At 29.7% G+C, this 17,234-nt stretch overlaps 4 protein-coding genes across 4 annotated transcripts; 1 reads left to right on the top strand and 3 right to left on the bottom strand.

Annotated features, from left to right (window-relative positions):
• Positions 1–406: 406 nt before the first annotated feature.
• PmUG01_09016600 (U6 snRNA-associated Sm-like protein LSm4, putative) lies at positions 407–1,764 on the bottom strand (the record flags this gene model as incomplete). The annotated part of the gene is made up of 4 exons (XM_029004847.1): positions 407–528; positions 1,022–1,232; positions 1,486–1,527; positions 1,759–1,764. 4 exons carry the CDS (start codon positions 1,762–1,764, stop codon positions 407–409), a joined length of 381 nt encoding a protein of 126 aa, XP_028861495.1.
• Positions 1,765–3,672: 1,908 nt separating this feature from the next.
• On the bottom strand, positions 3,673–4,480 carry PmUG01_09016500 (conserved Plasmodium protein, unknown function; the record flags this gene model as incomplete). Its single annotated transcript, XM_029004846.1, has 2 exons — positions 3,673–3,870; positions 4,172–4,480. 2 exons carry the CDS (start codon positions 4,478–4,480, stop codon positions 3,673–3,675), a joined length of 507 nt encoding a protein of 168 aa, XP_028861494.1.
• A 576-nt stretch (positions 4,481–5,056) lies between these two features.
• Positions 5,057–11,184, bottom strand: PmUG01_09016400 (protein kinase, putative; the record flags this gene model as incomplete). The annotated part of the gene is given in 9 exon segments (XM_029004845.1): positions 5,057–5,107; positions 5,276–5,365; positions 5,530–5,589; positions 5,730–5,777; positions 5,897–5,968; positions 6,197–6,523; positions 6,622–6,661; positions 6,771–6,880; positions 6,895–11,184. The coding sequence occupies 9 exon segments, from the start codon at positions 11,182–11,184 to the stop codon at positions 5,057–5,059; spliced, it is 5,088 nt and encodes a 1,695-aa protein (XP_028861493.1).
• Positions 11,185–13,208: 2,024 nt separating this feature from the next.
• PmUG01_09016300 (dna2/nam7 helicase family member, putative) lies at positions 13,209–16,439 on the top strand (the record flags this gene model as incomplete). The annotated part of the gene is made up of 1 exon (XM_029004843.1): positions 13,209–16,439. The coding sequence occupies one exon, from the start codon at positions 13,209–13,211 to the stop codon at positions 16,437–16,439; it is 3,231 nt and encodes a 1,076-aa protein (XP_028861492.1).
• Between the last annotated feature and the right edge of the window lie 795 nt (positions 16,440–17,234).

Raw genomic sequence — 17,234 nt, 5'->3', positions numbered from 1 at the left:
TTTTTACCTAGCTTGTTCATATAAAATTTAATTAATAATGTTTATTCTGCATACTTACAAATATATTCTGCACTATATATGATGGTGATAATTAACAGAAGGTTATGGAATTAATCCCATGTTCAAGCAATTGCCAATGTTTGTTCTTCAAAATATAGAATAAAGTAATACAAAGTAACATAAAGTAGCAAATGAGGTTTAATAAATAATCAAAGATTTTAACAATTACATGTAACTTCATTGGAAGAGAAATTTTTAAAAAATTGCTACAGTTACAACAAGTTACATTTACAAATCAATTTTAACTTCAAAAATGAAAAAAAAAAAAAAAAAATTAAAAGGACAACATAGATAAAATGACGCTATATAAATGTACATGTTTGCACATACATACATGGAATGGGCACTAGTAGCCCCTTCCTCCCCTTCTAATTTGCGTTCCATGCCGACCTCTGTTATCTGTACCTCTGCCAATTCCGCGTGCTCTTCCTCTTCCGCCTCTTCCTCTGCCCAAGTTCCTTGCCTTTTCTGCAAGTAGAACAACATAAAGGAAAAAAAAAAAAAACATATAAACACATCAAAAAAAGGTTTATTAAAAATTAATATTTTATCATTCTATTTATTTAGCTATTTATTTAGCTATTTATTTATCTATTTATTTATTTAGCTATTTATTTATGTATTTATTTATGTATTTATTTATGTATTTATTTATGTATTTATTTATGTATTTATTTATGTATTTATTTATGTATTTATTTATGTATTTATTTATGTATTTATTTATGTATTTATTTATGTATTTATGTATTTGTTTATTTATATATTTATGTATTTATTTATTTATGTATTTATTTATTTATGTATTTATTTATGTATTTATTTATGTATTTATTTATGTATTTATGTATTTGTTTATTTATATATTTATGTATTTATTTATTTATGTATTTATTTATCTGTCTATTTATGTATTTATTCATCTATTTATTTATTTTCATTTTTTTTTTTTTCCACTTACGCTCCGTTGTTTCTTCAATGGCTTGTTCGATGGCTTGATCTTGAACTCGAATATATTTTACACTATTCCCTCTGACATAACATTCTGAAATCTTCCAAAATCTATCACCATCTTTTGATGTGCAAATTATATTTTTCATATGTAAGTTCATGAAGCGATCACAAAAAACCAAAAAGCCACTGTACGTTTCTCCATTTTTTAGCTCAACCATCTGAACAAAGTCCATATATTATGAACAGGGAAAAAAAAAAAAAAATATATTCAAACTAATATGTATTTATCACCTTAACATATTTCCCCCAATACACCATATATTAATTTGGTTCGTTAATAAAAAAAAAAAAAAAAGAAAGAAAGAAAAACAAATAGAGAGAAAAAAGGAGATAAAAATAGGACTAATCAAAGTATCCATAATACATGAATTCTGTACAAATGGATCAGTTCAATTTCTTTTTGTAACTTACCACTGCTTGGTTCTGAGAACATTTTAGCAGTGTTAAGGGGAACTGAAAAAATACGGAGTTGTTATATGATGTTATGGAACAAAATGTTTAAAATGAAATAATGCACGAATAGGTGACGGAAGCGTAAATGCATATATAAATATATGAATGTATATATACAGATATATGCAGATGTACATATAAACATATAAACTATTCATAAATGTTATATTACAAAAGTTCATTGACTGTGAACTATATATCCATCATATAAAAAATAGAACAATTTTTTACATGCATTTTATTTTTTTTTATAAAATATATAAGCATAACATACAATTTGTATAAATACTGTAGTAAAATGTATATGCTTACCACCATAGTTAACTTTATGTTTTCAGAATGTGTACATAAAATACCCTCTATATACGTACAAAAAAAAAAAAAAAAAAAAAAAAGAGAAATTTATTATTTAAATAAATAATGTTAAATAAAAACGTGTGTAATTATATTCATGATAAATAAATGCATTGTGTGACAATAGTAAATTCATCTAATTCTCCATTTTGTAGACATTTTGAATATATGTATTTATCTGCATATTCATATATATATGTGTAAGCAAAATAAAAATTTCCGCTTTCTATGCGTCAGTTCTTACTTTTGCGATTTTTTTTTTTTTTTGTAATTTCCTCTGTTTCAGTAGTTGTAAATATCTAGGTAACTTTAACTTAATATATATATATATTATGTTAAATCTCACAATTTAATCAATTTTTTTTTTTTTTTTTTATTATTATATCAGGTTTAATAATTTGTCGCATAAAAAATAAAATGATCTATAAATAGAACTTGTTATTCATAGTGTGAAATTATAAATGTACATAATATAAATGTCAACATAAATAAATAAATATATGTATATATATATGTATAATCAACGTTAATCCTCTTTAAAATTAAGTAAATTTTTATTAAATTTTTTAAAATAAAGGTAGAAGGCGTTGTATTAAATAAAGTTAGGCAAACGCGTAAGGCAGGCAGTCTATAAATATTTGTCCTTGCTTATATTTCGTTGTACAGTTTTGAAAAAAAAAAAAAAATTAGTTACTTAAAAAATGAAAAACAGAAAGAAAAATATCGAATGAATGTACTAATGAATGAAAGTAATAATGAATAAGTGTAAAGATAAAAAAATACGATAACATAAAAATTAAAATAACAAGCACAATATAAATAAAAATAAGAGCTATATTGCTACATTTTACTTAAGTAACACATTGATGTATTAACTAAAAGAGAAGAAAAAGGAATTCATTAAAATCGTTTTGAATAATAAAATATAACAGAACTGATTTGCAAAAATAAATATATATTTTCTTTAACAACATTGCGTAGACCTTCACAAGGCATCATATATATTTTTTTTTAAAGCATGATTCCTTCACTTTATATATAAATATATATGTATACTATGTGCACTCAGAATATTACTTTTATTTTAAGCTATATATTTCTATTTTCCGTATAAAAGAAAGTCATTTCTATTAAATGCGATACCATTTATGTTTAAAGAACAAATACTATATTCACTGATAGTTAAACAAGCAATATACATATATATGCATATATGTATATATATATATATATATATATATATATGTACGCGTCACAAATTAAGTTTTTTGAAGTGTTAACATTTATTTTCTTTTTTTTTTTTTTTACTGTTATTCATTTGTCAAAATAAGGAATAAACTGGCGAGAAAAAAAGGAGAGTATGATGATTTTTTTAATAATATATTTGATTTTATATGTACGCAGTAAATATATATAGTATATATGCGTGTATACATACATACATACATACATATATGCACATGCACGTACGATAAATAATTTTAACTGGTCATGTTGTGTTAATAGCTTTCTATAAGATCATTATTGCAAAGAGTATGTAAAAATAATTTAATCTTTTTTTATTTTTGTTATTGTTTTTTTATTTTTCATTCATATTGTATAGTTCTATATAACACAATTTAAAAAAATATATATATTATTAGGAAGGAATAATCAATTCAAAAATACTGCACATAAAAAATTTATGGGAATGGAAAAAAAGAGTAGCTTATGGGAAAATTTTTTTTTTCTTACAAGTTAAAGTAAATAATTTATAACAGAAAAGAAAAAAAGAAAAAAAGGTGGATATGCTTAAAGTATTGACTTCAATACTTTTCTAAGTTTTTCATCAGTTTCTTCTTTAGTAGCACATATATTTGATTTTGTTTTACTTAAAATTTCAATTGATTGAACATTTAGTTCTTTCCATTCTTTATCTTCTAACTCCTGGAGCTCCTTTTTTTCACTCTCATATGCCTTCATGAAATTTTCCGTTTCCTTGTAGAAGTCCTGTTGTAAATTAATATATAAGCCCATGCATGCATATATCTATATGCATAAGTATATGTATATGTATTTGCGTAAGTATATAAATGTATATCGATATGTTTGCGTAGCAGAAATGGGTACATTTTGATATGCACAAGGAATTATTAATTTTGAGTAATGCTAAAATATACACATTATATACTAGCATTATTTTTTAGCAATATATATTAGCATTATTTTTTAGCACTATATACTAGCATTATTTTTTAGCACTATATGTTCACATTAAATGTAGAACATGATCAGAGATTCTTGGCCCAACCTTAATTCTATTTTTATAATTATTTGCTACTTCCGCTAATTCAGATTTCAATTTTTGATATAACTTATGTTTTTCTTTTATATTCTTTTCATGTTTTATAATGTTTTCTCTTAATTTATTTAATTTCTCATCGGTTTCTTTTTTAATGTTGTTTTTTTCTTCATTAACGCTGTTCATTAATCGGGTTTTAGTATCCTCAACCAAATAGTCTATTTCATGTTCAAACTTTCTTTTAGACTCTTTTGTTATCTTCTTTATCTGTTGTATCATTTGAAGGACATCTTCGTCATTTTCGTAGAAATTAGACATTTTTGTTGCTTTAGGGGGGATTGAAGAAATTTATACGTTTTTATATATACACATGTATATACTTATAAATATGTTAAGTTTTTTTTTTTTTTTTCCAAAATGAAGGTTTAAATTACGAAAAAATGTTTGCATGTGTACATATATATATATATATATATATATATATATATACCTACACACTTATGTATGTATATGTAAGCTATAAATGGAAAACAAACACAACCCTGTGAAATGTTAATTTTGTTCCTTCACTTTACCACAAAAAGATAAATATGAGTGTACATTTATGTATATATATGTATATATTCATGTATGCATATGAACACATATAATTATATATGTACGTCTACATATACATACGTTACTAAGTGTATTTACACATAAAAATTTCAACTAGATTAATGAAATTATGAGAGCCATTTGGGACATTAAAACAAATATATAAGTGTGTGTTTTATTGTATCAATGGAATGAATACACAAAAATAAATATGATACATATTAGAAAAAATTAAACAAACATAATGGTCAATTTTTTGGTTTCTTCTAACTGATTTTGTCTCTTCCAATTAGCTCATTATGTTCCATCCATGAACGAAATTAAGGCATCTTCCGCCTTAGTATTTGCCTGAACAAGCAATAAAAAAAAAATAAAATAAAAATAAAAAATAAAAAAAATAAAGTAAAATGATATAATAAAATAAAATTACTAAAATGTATGTACTGTGTTATGTGGTATAATGGAAAAACAAATACGCAGTTCTTGTTCTCATAATTTGTGTACATTTAATTTTACTTTTTCGTATAATTTAGACAAAACGATTAAAATTTGGCCAAATGTAGGCCTTTTGTATTTATCCCTATTAGTGCAACTTTTTATCAAGCTCTAAAAAAAGGAAAAATTGAGCACTTTTTACGCTACGATATTTTAGCTAAATGCCCATATATGTATACTAATAAATGTACATATATATATATATGTGTTTGTGTGTATGAGCGTGTGAGCGAATGTGTACGGTCCTTGTTTTTTTATTTATTTTGTCCTATTACTTGAATGGGCATGGGGATGTTGCTGAAGGATAATTGCTCCTTAGCAAAGCCAACCGCAGCCTGTAGCAAAACATTGACGCATGTGAAATTATAAAAATGTTCATATGTATATGTAAACATAACATATGGATACACATATGGGTATATATCCGTTTGTTTATGCTTGTTTATTGCTCAATTATTAAAGTAAAAGGGCGTACCACTAAATGCGATTTGAAAGGATAATTAAAAGGAATACTGTTAGACAGCTAAAAGGAAAAAAAAAAAAAAAAAAAAAAAAAACGTAGAATAATTCGAAAATGCATTATATAAATGTAGGTACATGCATACCCTACTCCCTCATTTTATCTTTTTCCCATTCTTTTACCATCTCCCATAGTATTATTCCGAATGCATAAACATCAGCATATGCAAGTTTGTTTCTTTTCCCCCTTAGAACCTGTGGAGTGTTAAATATTTTTATTTCGCATATAATATGTGAAGACAAACAATTGTGGAAACATTTGCACGAGTATATATTCAATAAATGGTGAAGCGTTCATTCATTTATTGATATGTTTCCTTATTGTATTCATTCTCTTTTTTTTTTCTTCCTTTTTCTTCCTTTTTCTTCTTATTTCTTCTTTTTTCTTCCTTTTTCTTCTTTTTTTTCTTTTCTTTTTCTCACCTCTGGGGGTGTCCAGAAGGAAATAGGAGCACACTGACCAGCAGAGGAGGAATAAATCTGCTTCGTATTATATTTATGCGCATTATTCTTATCATCATATATGTACAACAAATCATTTGATTTTTTGTTAACAATTTGCATCTTCTTTACTTTTTTCTGTGAATATTTTCTGTTGAATTTTATTAAATTATTTGGAAAAACAACATAGGAATAATCAATGTTCGTATCAAGGCATTTTTCAATTTTGCTAATACCAAAGTCCGACACCTTTGCATTCAAAAACTCGTCCAGAAGGACGTTAGTGGGTTTCAAATTTAGGGGATATAACTAAAAAAAAAAATTAAAAAAAAAAATACATTTTTACATCCGCTAACATAGCAAATAATAAAAAACTGGGTAGTCGAAAAAAAGACAAAATAACATACCTTTTGCTTTTCTAAGTACGAGCATGCCAGGGTTATATCTCTGTCAAAAAAAGAAAGGAAATTATGTAAATAAAAATGCTTAAAACTCTTGTTAAGTTTGCTTAAAATGTTCTACTATTTTTTTTTTTTTTTTTTCTTATTTTTTTTACGTTATAATCTTCATAATTCTCTGGACACTTAGGCGATTATTTCTGAAAGTGTTTTTTCTTGAATTAATGTAAATTTGCGTTTTTAAGTAGCTGAAAAGTACTTTTTTTTTTTTTTTTTTTTTTTCCTTTTTAAATATGAAAATAATTCTTTCTGGAATTCGGGGAATGAACAAGGATGATCTAAATGAATGCTTTTTTTCATCTCTAGTTTACTACCAACTTTTTTGCTAGTTTTACTTATATCATTCGGATTTGTTTTTTTTGGTTTGTCTCTCTTATATCGTCTGTTGCTTTTCCTATTACAGCTATCTCTGTTCGTAGCAATATTGCTGGCTTTCTTTTCTATCGATGCCTCATCATATTCAGAACTGGAATTATGTTCTGTCATATCAGTATCATTAGCAGCTCGAGGCTTTATCTCTTTCCTATATTTAATTTGATCAGCATATGCTCCACACAAAACATTATGTTCATAATTGAATATATTAAATTTATTATTCTGTATACGAAGGCCTTCACTAGTTCTGTTACTAGCTGGCTCAAAACGTAATTCTTCGCTTAAACTGTTTTCCGTCGCACTACTGTAGTTATCACCATTCTTTTTACTGCTTTTTCTGTTTGTCCTTTTTATTCTATTCACTCTGCACGTTAAATGCGTTTGGTTCATTACACAGTTTTTTTCCCTTCCATCTGTACTAATCATTTTTTTTCTGCCCTTATCTGATGATGTATCATATTTGTGAGAAGCCGTGTTTGGGGGGGACGAATAGTCATATACATTTCGGTCAGCACGAACATTGTTTGGGTTAGCGGCATTAGCAGCATTAGAGGCGTTGCTTCCACTACGTCCACTACGTCCACTACTTCCACTACTTCCACTGTTTCCACTGTTTCCACTGCTTCTACTACTTCCACTACTTCCACTGCTTCCACTGCTTCTACTACTTCCACTGCTTCCACTGCTTCCACTGCTTCCACTGCTTCTACTACTTCCCCTACTTCCATTGCTTCCACTACTACCATTATTATTACTCCCCTTTGTGGATTCCCCTTTGTGTACACCTGAAATACAGCTCCTTTTGTATTTTTTAAAAAACTTACTTATATAAACTTGCTCATTCTTTATACAATGTAGGTAGGAGAATAAACATCGATTTTTTAAATATTCATAAACAATAAAAACAAAAGGATAATAAATAGCAACTCCCATTATCAAAGCAATATTAGAATGCCTTAATACATATAGTTTATATATCATTTTGTGGAAGTGATAAAAATTTTTTATTTTCCCAACTAATACCTTTATTGCTACATCCTTACCCATATATTTTCCTTTAAATACTCTACTCTTAAGTTTTCTGTAGTTAAAGGTATTTCCATTCCCTTTCTCACTACAACTACTTCCTCTCTTATAATTTAATAAACTATTTTTCTCTTTTTTTTTAAAATGAAAATTTTCATCTATGGTAATATCTTTACTGTTAATACTACTCTGATTTTCATCAATGATATAGTAGTTTTCTATGTGATGCAAAAACGTTAAGTCTTCATGCGGTATTATAAAACTATATAAGTAGGAAAATGTTAAATTGTTGTTCATATATATATTGTTTGAATACTTTATTATTTTGTTCCGAGTGCTAAATATGATATCTTCTCTTCTGCTTGAGCAGAAAGACGAGGATGATAAAAGGGACGATGTGCAGGAGGAAGCACTGGACGAGGATGATGAAGAAGAGGATGATGAAGCGGGATTGGTTGATAAATTGGATGCCGGTGGTTGGGGGGTCTTCTGTGGTGATATCAGAGGTAATGACAATGGTGAAGAAAATTTCATCTTTACGTTTTTATCACTCATATGACTTTTACCCCTTGCATAAATGATTCTACTTTGTGGATTGATTTTTTTGGATTGGCTTTCAACACTTAACAGACTAGATGTCTTAGTACGAATTGAAGATTCAGATAGTGTAAGAGATCCGGATGTTGTCGTTGTATAGGAAAAGGATGACAATGAGGAAGTTACCGATACTTCTAATGCAGAATCACTGACATATAAATTTTCGTTGGATGTGTTTATGATATCATTAATCAATGTGTATTTCTCATGAAAGTTGTAAAGCAATTTTCGTTTTTCTTTTTTTATCTCCCTCTTTGATTTTTTCCTTTTTTCGTCCTTTATATCTTCCGTATTCGTCTCCCTTTGGTCAATTCCACCCAGACGGTTGTTCGTCTCGCTTTCATTAGTTCCATCAACATGGTTGTTTAACTCCATTTGTCCCGTTCCATCAACATGGTTGTTTAACTCCATTTGTCCCGTTCCATCAACATGGTTGTTTAACTCCATTTGTCCCGTTCCATCAACATGGTTATTTAACCCCTTTTTCCCAGTTTTCTCCACATGATTGGTCGTCTCCCCTTTCCTCGCTCTATCAACATCATCTTTCTCTTCTTCTTTTTTTTTTTTTTTAATCAAACTGACTTCTATACTCCCATTCGTACGGCATTTATCAGTTCCTTCCTCAACTTCCTCTTTACTCTGATCAGTAGTTTTGCCAGCCCACCCATTCTCTTCATTTCTGATTCCCGCGTTCTCAATGCACCTATATATTGTAGACTTGTCTTCAATAAACTTAATGGTATGACCATGTTTTCCTTGTGATTTATCAACACAGTTGTAGGGCATAGTAGATATACACGAATTTATGGGTTTCGAAGTACTAGTTTTTTTTTTATCATTGATAATATTCTTCTCCATTGGGGGAATTGTGTCTCTGTTTATGCTATTATTTACTTGTGCATCTTCCAGGTTTTGTTCCGATGCACTTTGGTTGGTTACAGCAGTTGGATGTATTTTGTTTTCCCCCCTTTGGTTTTCTTCCTCCTTTTGCTCCTCCTCCTTTTTCTCTTTCCCCTTTTGCTTCTTCTTCTTTTGCTCCTTCTTCCTTTGCTCCTTCTTCCTTTGCTCCTTCTTCTTTTGCTCCTTCTCCCTTTGCTTCTTTCCCACCCTTTTCAAATAACCTGCGTATTCCTCCAGATGAAGGTTCCTTGCAAATTTTTTATTGTACGCCATAATTCTAAGATTTTTAATGAGCTGTAATAACTTTATTGCATGTCCGTAAGGTAAAATACCTAGCTGTTCCCTTATGGTATCTATATTTAAATCATTTAGCATATTTCCTGTAATATTATTTTTATAAACAGATATAATCCATTTGATAGGGACATTACATAGAGTAAGCCATTGAGCTATTTCTTTTCTAGACCACATTTCGTAATTTTCAATATTTATATTTCCCTTGTTTGGATTTCCAATATTGTGTAACATGTATTTGTTTTTATATCTCCTATTGGCACTATGCACTTTTCCATATACCCTTAAATCATCTATATGGTTGGACATTTCATTTTCTTTTAGTTGTTGTTTTATTTGTTTATTTATATTTCCATCCCTTTCTTTCTCTTCCTTTGGGGAATGGAAACTAGGTGAACAATTGGCCTTCTTTTTGAGTTCCTTCTTTGTTGAACTTGTTATATAATTTGAACTAACGAACTCATCAGAACAGTCTGATGATGAGTAGAAGAAATTGGTCAGACTGTCTATTTTTACCTCTTTTTTGTTACTGTTTTTGTACAAATTGTTATTCTCTTCTCTTTTGCTCGCACCATAATGCTGACTATTATAAATGCATGTTTGTTTTTCCTCCGATACGTTAATTTTTTCATTTAAGTGGGAGGGGTCTTGCATGAGATTATTTTCTCTTTTTATGCAATCATTTGTAACGCCATTTTTATTTGGGCCCTCTTCACTTCTTTCCCTATTTATCTCTTCCTGAGCAGAAGCAGATACTGTTACTCCGTTCGAACTACGGAGTGGGTTTAGGTCGCTCATGTTAAGATTTCCACTGCTACGTCCACTGCTATGTCCACTGCTACGTCCACTGTTACGTCCACTGCTACGTCCACTGTTACGTCCACTGTTACGTCCACTGTTACGTCCACTGTTACGTCCACTGTTACGTCCACTGCTACGTCCACTGCTCTTCTTATCGATATTCTCATCGCTACGTGCACTACTATTCCTCTTAACAATACCGAACATTTCACAGGAAGCCACTTGTCCGTTCTCATATAACATGAAAAAAACACGATCACTATTGAAGGGTATTATGTGCACTCCTCTAAAAACCTTATCATTTTTCCAGTTGCATATATACTTTGTTAGCATTCGGTCTATATAAACCCCCTTTCCATTTCTTTTCCCATTTAAAAAAGAACCGTAAAAGGACTCCCCTGAGTTATATAAAACTACCCCCTTCCCATTTGGCATTCTATCATTATTTAATTCTCCTATATATCTGTAATTTTCAAATTCAACATACTTGCTAGTTTTGCTACTTGTAGTGTTACCCATCTTTAAGCATCCAAATATGGAGGTATATTTGTAGTGGTCAAAAGGGAAAAAAAAAAAAATTTAATTACAAAAAAGTACAATATAGCAGAATTGTAATTTAACAGGACTGTAGTTTGACAGAATTGCGGTTCGACAGGGTTACAGTATGACAAGATTGCGATATGACAAAACGACGTAACAAAAACTCGACGCGTAAATCTATTTCAAAAAAGGCCACTACCAATTTCGCTCTACGGAAAAGGGTTACATCCACTTAATGCTAAATCAGAGTAATCATATATGTAAGGGTTTCCCACTCATGCACATGTATCAGCAATTAGTTAATCGTCGAGAAAATAAGCTAAAATGGTGGATCAAAATAATTGGAAATTTGTATCTCTTTAAAAAAATGACTGCGGTAAAAAGGATATGCATAAAATTGTAGAGCGATGAGCAAAGGTGTGCTTCTGGGAGTATAATTGTACGTAAATACATGTGAAAGTATATATGGAAAGGCATATGGACGTATATATAATAGCACATATGGAAGTACATATGACTGGAGATATATCCCACTTGTTGACCCCACGAACTTAAGCGAACAAAAACTTGGAAAAAACTATTTAATCGCACACATCTGCGAATCATAAGTATAATAAGGGAAGTTGTACATAAAACAAAAACACACTGAACCGCTGATATTAGGTTTATATAATACACATTTTTATAAATAACTCGGTTCTTTTAGATATTTGTAAATTGGTGCTACACATAACTTATACGAATTGCTCTTCTCTTTTTACACATATATAACACTACACTTAATGAGCCGTGTGTTCGCACTTAAAAATTGATGCTCAAATGTATGCTTCTTTGGTTTTGCTTTTTTATATTTCGTTTTGTTTAATCTTGCGTTATCTTACTTTACCTTGCTTTATACTACTATATCCTGCTTTATTTTGTTTTGTTCAACTTTTACCTTTTTGCTAAGTATTCCTCATATATTGTTAAGCTGCTACATCCTACGTTCAGGATTATATACTAGTATAAGCTTATCGCCCGGCGAAATAAAAAAATGTATATACATTAACATATATGTATGTAGATGTATGTATATGTATGTATATGTATGTATGTATGTATATGTATGTATGTACATATATGTGTATGCGTAAGTATATATATATATATATGTACGTATACGTGTAAATGTACTCATATGTATATATGTACGTATTTGTGTAAGTGCACGTATATGTATTCTTATGTATATAAATGAATATATTTTTTTTTAATCTTGGCTTTGTACTTCCCCAGTATAAATTTTAAAACCTGTATGCCGACTGCACTGTGTCAAAACTTGAGGCCTACACACACACAAAAAAAAAAAAATAAATAATCAAAAAATTATTCTATTTTTTCAAGCATTGTTCCATCGATCTTGGTATCAATTCATCTATTTCATACATGCACTTAAATGTATATGTACATACGCTTGTGTACGTATATAAATATTTGTATATCCCGTGCATATTTTCTTTTTTCTTTTTTATTTCTCCAAAATATCTATCAGAATAGATATACGAATTTATTCTTGAATTTATGAGGTAATAAAATTTGGGACCTACATCCGTACGTAAAAAACATAACGAACAAAAAATGAATAAAATAAATAAAATAAAAAAAATAAATAAAATAAAAATAAAATAAATAAAATAAAAATAAAATAAATAAAATAAAAATAAAATAAAAATAAAATAAAAATAAAATAAATAATTGCTTCCCTACCCCCATATCTATTCATCAGTCCCATATTCTGCTTTTCGGTTTTCATATTATACCTAAATTTGCAATATATGAATAGGTAGAGGTACAGAATGAGCTCCTTACTTTTCTCTGTTTCTTTTAGTTTGTTTTGTTAGCATTACACATAAACAAAAATATACAAATCCGTGCAAGTGCATACGAGAACGCATAAACGTATATAGTAGCAGGAATAAACCCATATACATGTACATAAATAACTACATGGGAGGAGGTTCATCATGAGTGAAGTGAATACCAGGGTTCTGGACAATTTCGAGAAGCTAATTAAGTTGGAAAATATTTATGAAGTCAAAGAAATACAGCTATGTTATGAATACCTAAGTAAGGAGGAATTAATTGAAAAGGGCATTTTAATAAACGATTTGACCATTAAAACAGCTACAAAACATAATGATAGTCAGAATTCGTATATACTGAAGTTAGTGAAAAAGAAAAGAAATGTGCATACAAACGATTTAAGCGATGAGGAGAATATAGACAACTTTCATCATAACTTATTTAGCAAGGGTAGCATAGTTCATTTTTCAAAAAAGAGAAAGAGGTACTTGTTGGGAAGGGGGAAGGAAATTAATAGTAGCGATGTTAGTGGGGTTAATGGCAAAGAAAATATAAACGCGTCCGTAATTAGTGAGGGTACGAATATATATGTATGCACTGTTCATAAAATAAAAAAAAATCAAATAAATCTTTTGATCAGGGATACCGCTGAACTGTGCAAAGAATTAAATGTGAGCAATACTTATTTACTAAGTGACAAGAGTTACTTTGACGTATGTTTAGTTAACAGTGAAATATCTGTACAACGACAGCTGAATGCTATTAACTTGATGAAAAAGAATTTGGAAAACCCATCGGACATTTTACAAATACTGTTCATGGGGAAAAACCCTTCTCAGCACGATTTTCTAAGGAACATATTGAAAATTTTTGAAAGACAGGAAGAGGTGCAGGGTAAGGGAGCAAATGGGGAGAGTGAAGCGAGTCAGAGAGGAGGGGGTAAGAGAGAAGAATCCCATCTAAATAAATATGAACTAAACCATCTACATAACTATGAAGATACCCATCTGGATAATTATGAAACTCCTCCGAACAAGTCTGCGGAGGTAGGGTACTGCAAGACGGACGATAGCTCAAATTTCGTCAGGGAAGATTACATAGTGAACGAACATAATTACATATACCGGTGTAACAAAGGAGAGTGGGGTAACAAGACTTTGAATAATAATCAGAAGAAGGCTGTGTATTGTTGTTTATACTCAAATGATATTTTTTGTATTCATGGTCCCCCAGGTACAGGTAAAACAACAGTATTATGTGAAGTTTTATACCAATTAGTAAAAAGAAATATGAAAATTTTGGTGAGTGGACCAAGTAATGTTTCAGTAGATAATATTTTAGGGAAATGTATTGATATGAATATTAAGAGAGTAGTTCGTATGGGATTAAAGTCAAAAATTAAAAAAGAATTATGGGCATATAGTTACGATGAGAAAATAAAAGAATGTGATAGCTATAAATTATGTGAAGACATTGATAAGGATATTGAAAAATTGAAATACGAAATTACAAAAATGAGAAATAAAAAAAAAACAGACAAGTCTTCCTATTTTTATGATCGGAAGAGTATAATGAATTTAAAATATGAAATAAGGCTATTAAATAAAAATAAAAAAAATAAAAAAAAAATATTTTTTAAAGAATTAATGAACAAGAATAATATTATTTTTTCCACATGTTCAAGTAGTTCTAATTACGAACTAAATAAATATGTAAAATTCGCAAATTTCTTATTCGATGTAGTATGTATTGATGAATGTTGTCAATGTACTGAACCTTTATGTTATATTCCTATTTCTTTTTCCAAAAAAAATATTTTCTTATTTGGTGATCATAAACAATTAGCACCTTTAATAAAATATGATAAAAATAACAGCAAATTAAATATTACCTTATTTGAACGATTAGTAAAAAAATATAAAAATAAAATTTCCTTTTTATTAAATATACAGTACCGAATGAATGACCATATTCTCAAATGGTCAAATAACATTTTTTATCATAACAAATTGGTTTCACATGAGTCCTGTAAAACTATAACTGTGCAAGATATTGTTTGCTACTCTAATCAAAAGGGGAAAACTCACTCCAAGGAAAACAAAGGGCGAAAAGCAGGGAGAGAAGAGAAGGGGGGGAATAAAAAGAAAAACAGCAAACAGGGAAAGAAAAAGGAGAAGGATAGTGCGCGCGATAAGAATAGAAAGGAAGAGGACGAACAAAGTGAGCACAGTGTAAACCACACGGATAATAGTATCATTCAAAATTATTCATATTGCCCATTAACGTGGATTGAAACGGACGGTTTCGATGAATTCTTGGATGACACAAAGGATGTGGATATGAAGCAGCTGGAGGTGAAAGGGAAAAACAGTCAGCAGGTGGGTGGTCAGGATAAGACTACTTCAAGGAAAGAAGTAAACGATTTGAACATGGAGAACAGCAGAACGGGGTCCGCCAAAAAAGACAATCAGAAGGGTGCAGATATAAAGGTAGGCGTTGACAAGAAGAAGGGGATAATGAACGAGGATCAATTCAGCATTTGTAAGGATAAACATAGTGTGCAGGGACGCAAAAATAATAATCATGACGACGAATGTATGGGGAAAAGAACAGAAAAATACGATATAACACACAGTGCAAGTGCTTCCGAAAAGAAGAAGAGAACCGATCCTTTTACTAGTAAGGATAAGCAGAGAGGATCGGAATGTCATAGCAGTGATAAAAGTTTAAGCAGTGATAAAAGTTTAAGCAGTGATAAAAGTTTAAGCAGTGATAAAAGTTTAAGCAATGATAAAAGTTTAAGCAGTGATAAAAGTTTAAGCAATGATAAAAGTTATAAGAATGTATTAAACCAAATGAATGACAACGAACTGAATGAAATGGTAAAAATAGATGTAGATGATATTATAAACTTAAATAACAAATCTCGTAGTAACAGTGGTGAAGCGTACTTAATATATAAACTAGTCCAACGGATGATAACAGTAGACAACATAAATGTAAATAATATATGTGTAATAACTCCTTATTCGAAGCAGATGAATCTGTTAAGAAATATATTTTATGATAACATGTACAATGATAAAAATTATACTAGCTCTTGTAAGCATATCGAAATATCAACTGTTGATTCTTTTCAAGGAAGAGAAAAAGAAATTGTTATTATATCTTTAGTCTGTTCAAATTATTTTAAAAATATTGGATTTTTAAAAGATTATAGAAGGTTAAATGTGGCAATTACTAGGGCAAAAAGGCATGTGGTTGTTGTTGGTAATTCGAATACTATATCCAACGACAAAGTGTTGAACGACTTGTACGAAACAGTGTTGAATAGCGGAAAAGTTTACCTTGTTAATGAATTGATTGATGTGGAGGAGATGATCCCTGAATGACTATTTTTTTTTTTTTTTTAGGCTTTTTTTATGGAGGTGTTTGTACCCCCCACACGGTTATGTAACACTTAGAAGACTAATCCTAATACTTGTTAATGTTGTACGGTATATGATGCAATAGGACAGTGTTTTGCTTTATCTTGTCTTTTTTACAAGTGCTTTTCTTTTAAATTTTGCTAAAAGCTGTTTATAAGGGTATCCGAAAAATTCGCATTTTCCCAGCGTTTTTTCTAGTGGTTTTACTTGCCTTTTTCGGTGAATAAATTTTATGAAAACAATTTAAAAGTTATTTCAAAGTGGAAATAGGGTGAGTAGTTCCACTCTACCACTCCACACACATATAGGCACACACATATAGGCACACACATATAGGCACACACAAGCACACACGAGGAATGCATATATTTTATTTACAAGTGTACGGGTAGGAAGAAGTGGTAGCAATGGTATTTTGGTGAGGGCTATTCCTAATTATGTATACTTTATTCGCTACAGTTTCTTATTGCCTCCACTTCCCATATCCTACATTACTCATTGCCTATATTACTCATTGTCTACATTACTCATGGCCTACATTACTCATTGCCTACATTACTCATTGCCTACATTACTCATTGCCTACATTACTCATTGCCTACACTTTCCATTTCCTACATTACTCATTGCCTACACTTTCCATTTCCTACATTACTTATTGTCTACATTACTCATTGCCTACACTTTCCATTTCCTACATTACTTATTGTCTACATTACTCATTGCCTACATTACTCATTGCCTACATTACTCATTGCC

Source organism: Plasmodium malariae, assembly GCF_900090045.1.
Source record: "Plasmodium malariae genome assembly, chromosome: 9".
Lineage (NCBI taxonomy): Eukaryota > Apicomplexa > Aconoidasida > Haemosporida > Plasmodiidae > Plasmodium > Plasmodium malariae.
This window is presented reverse-complemented; position numbering and strand designations above follow the sequence as displayed.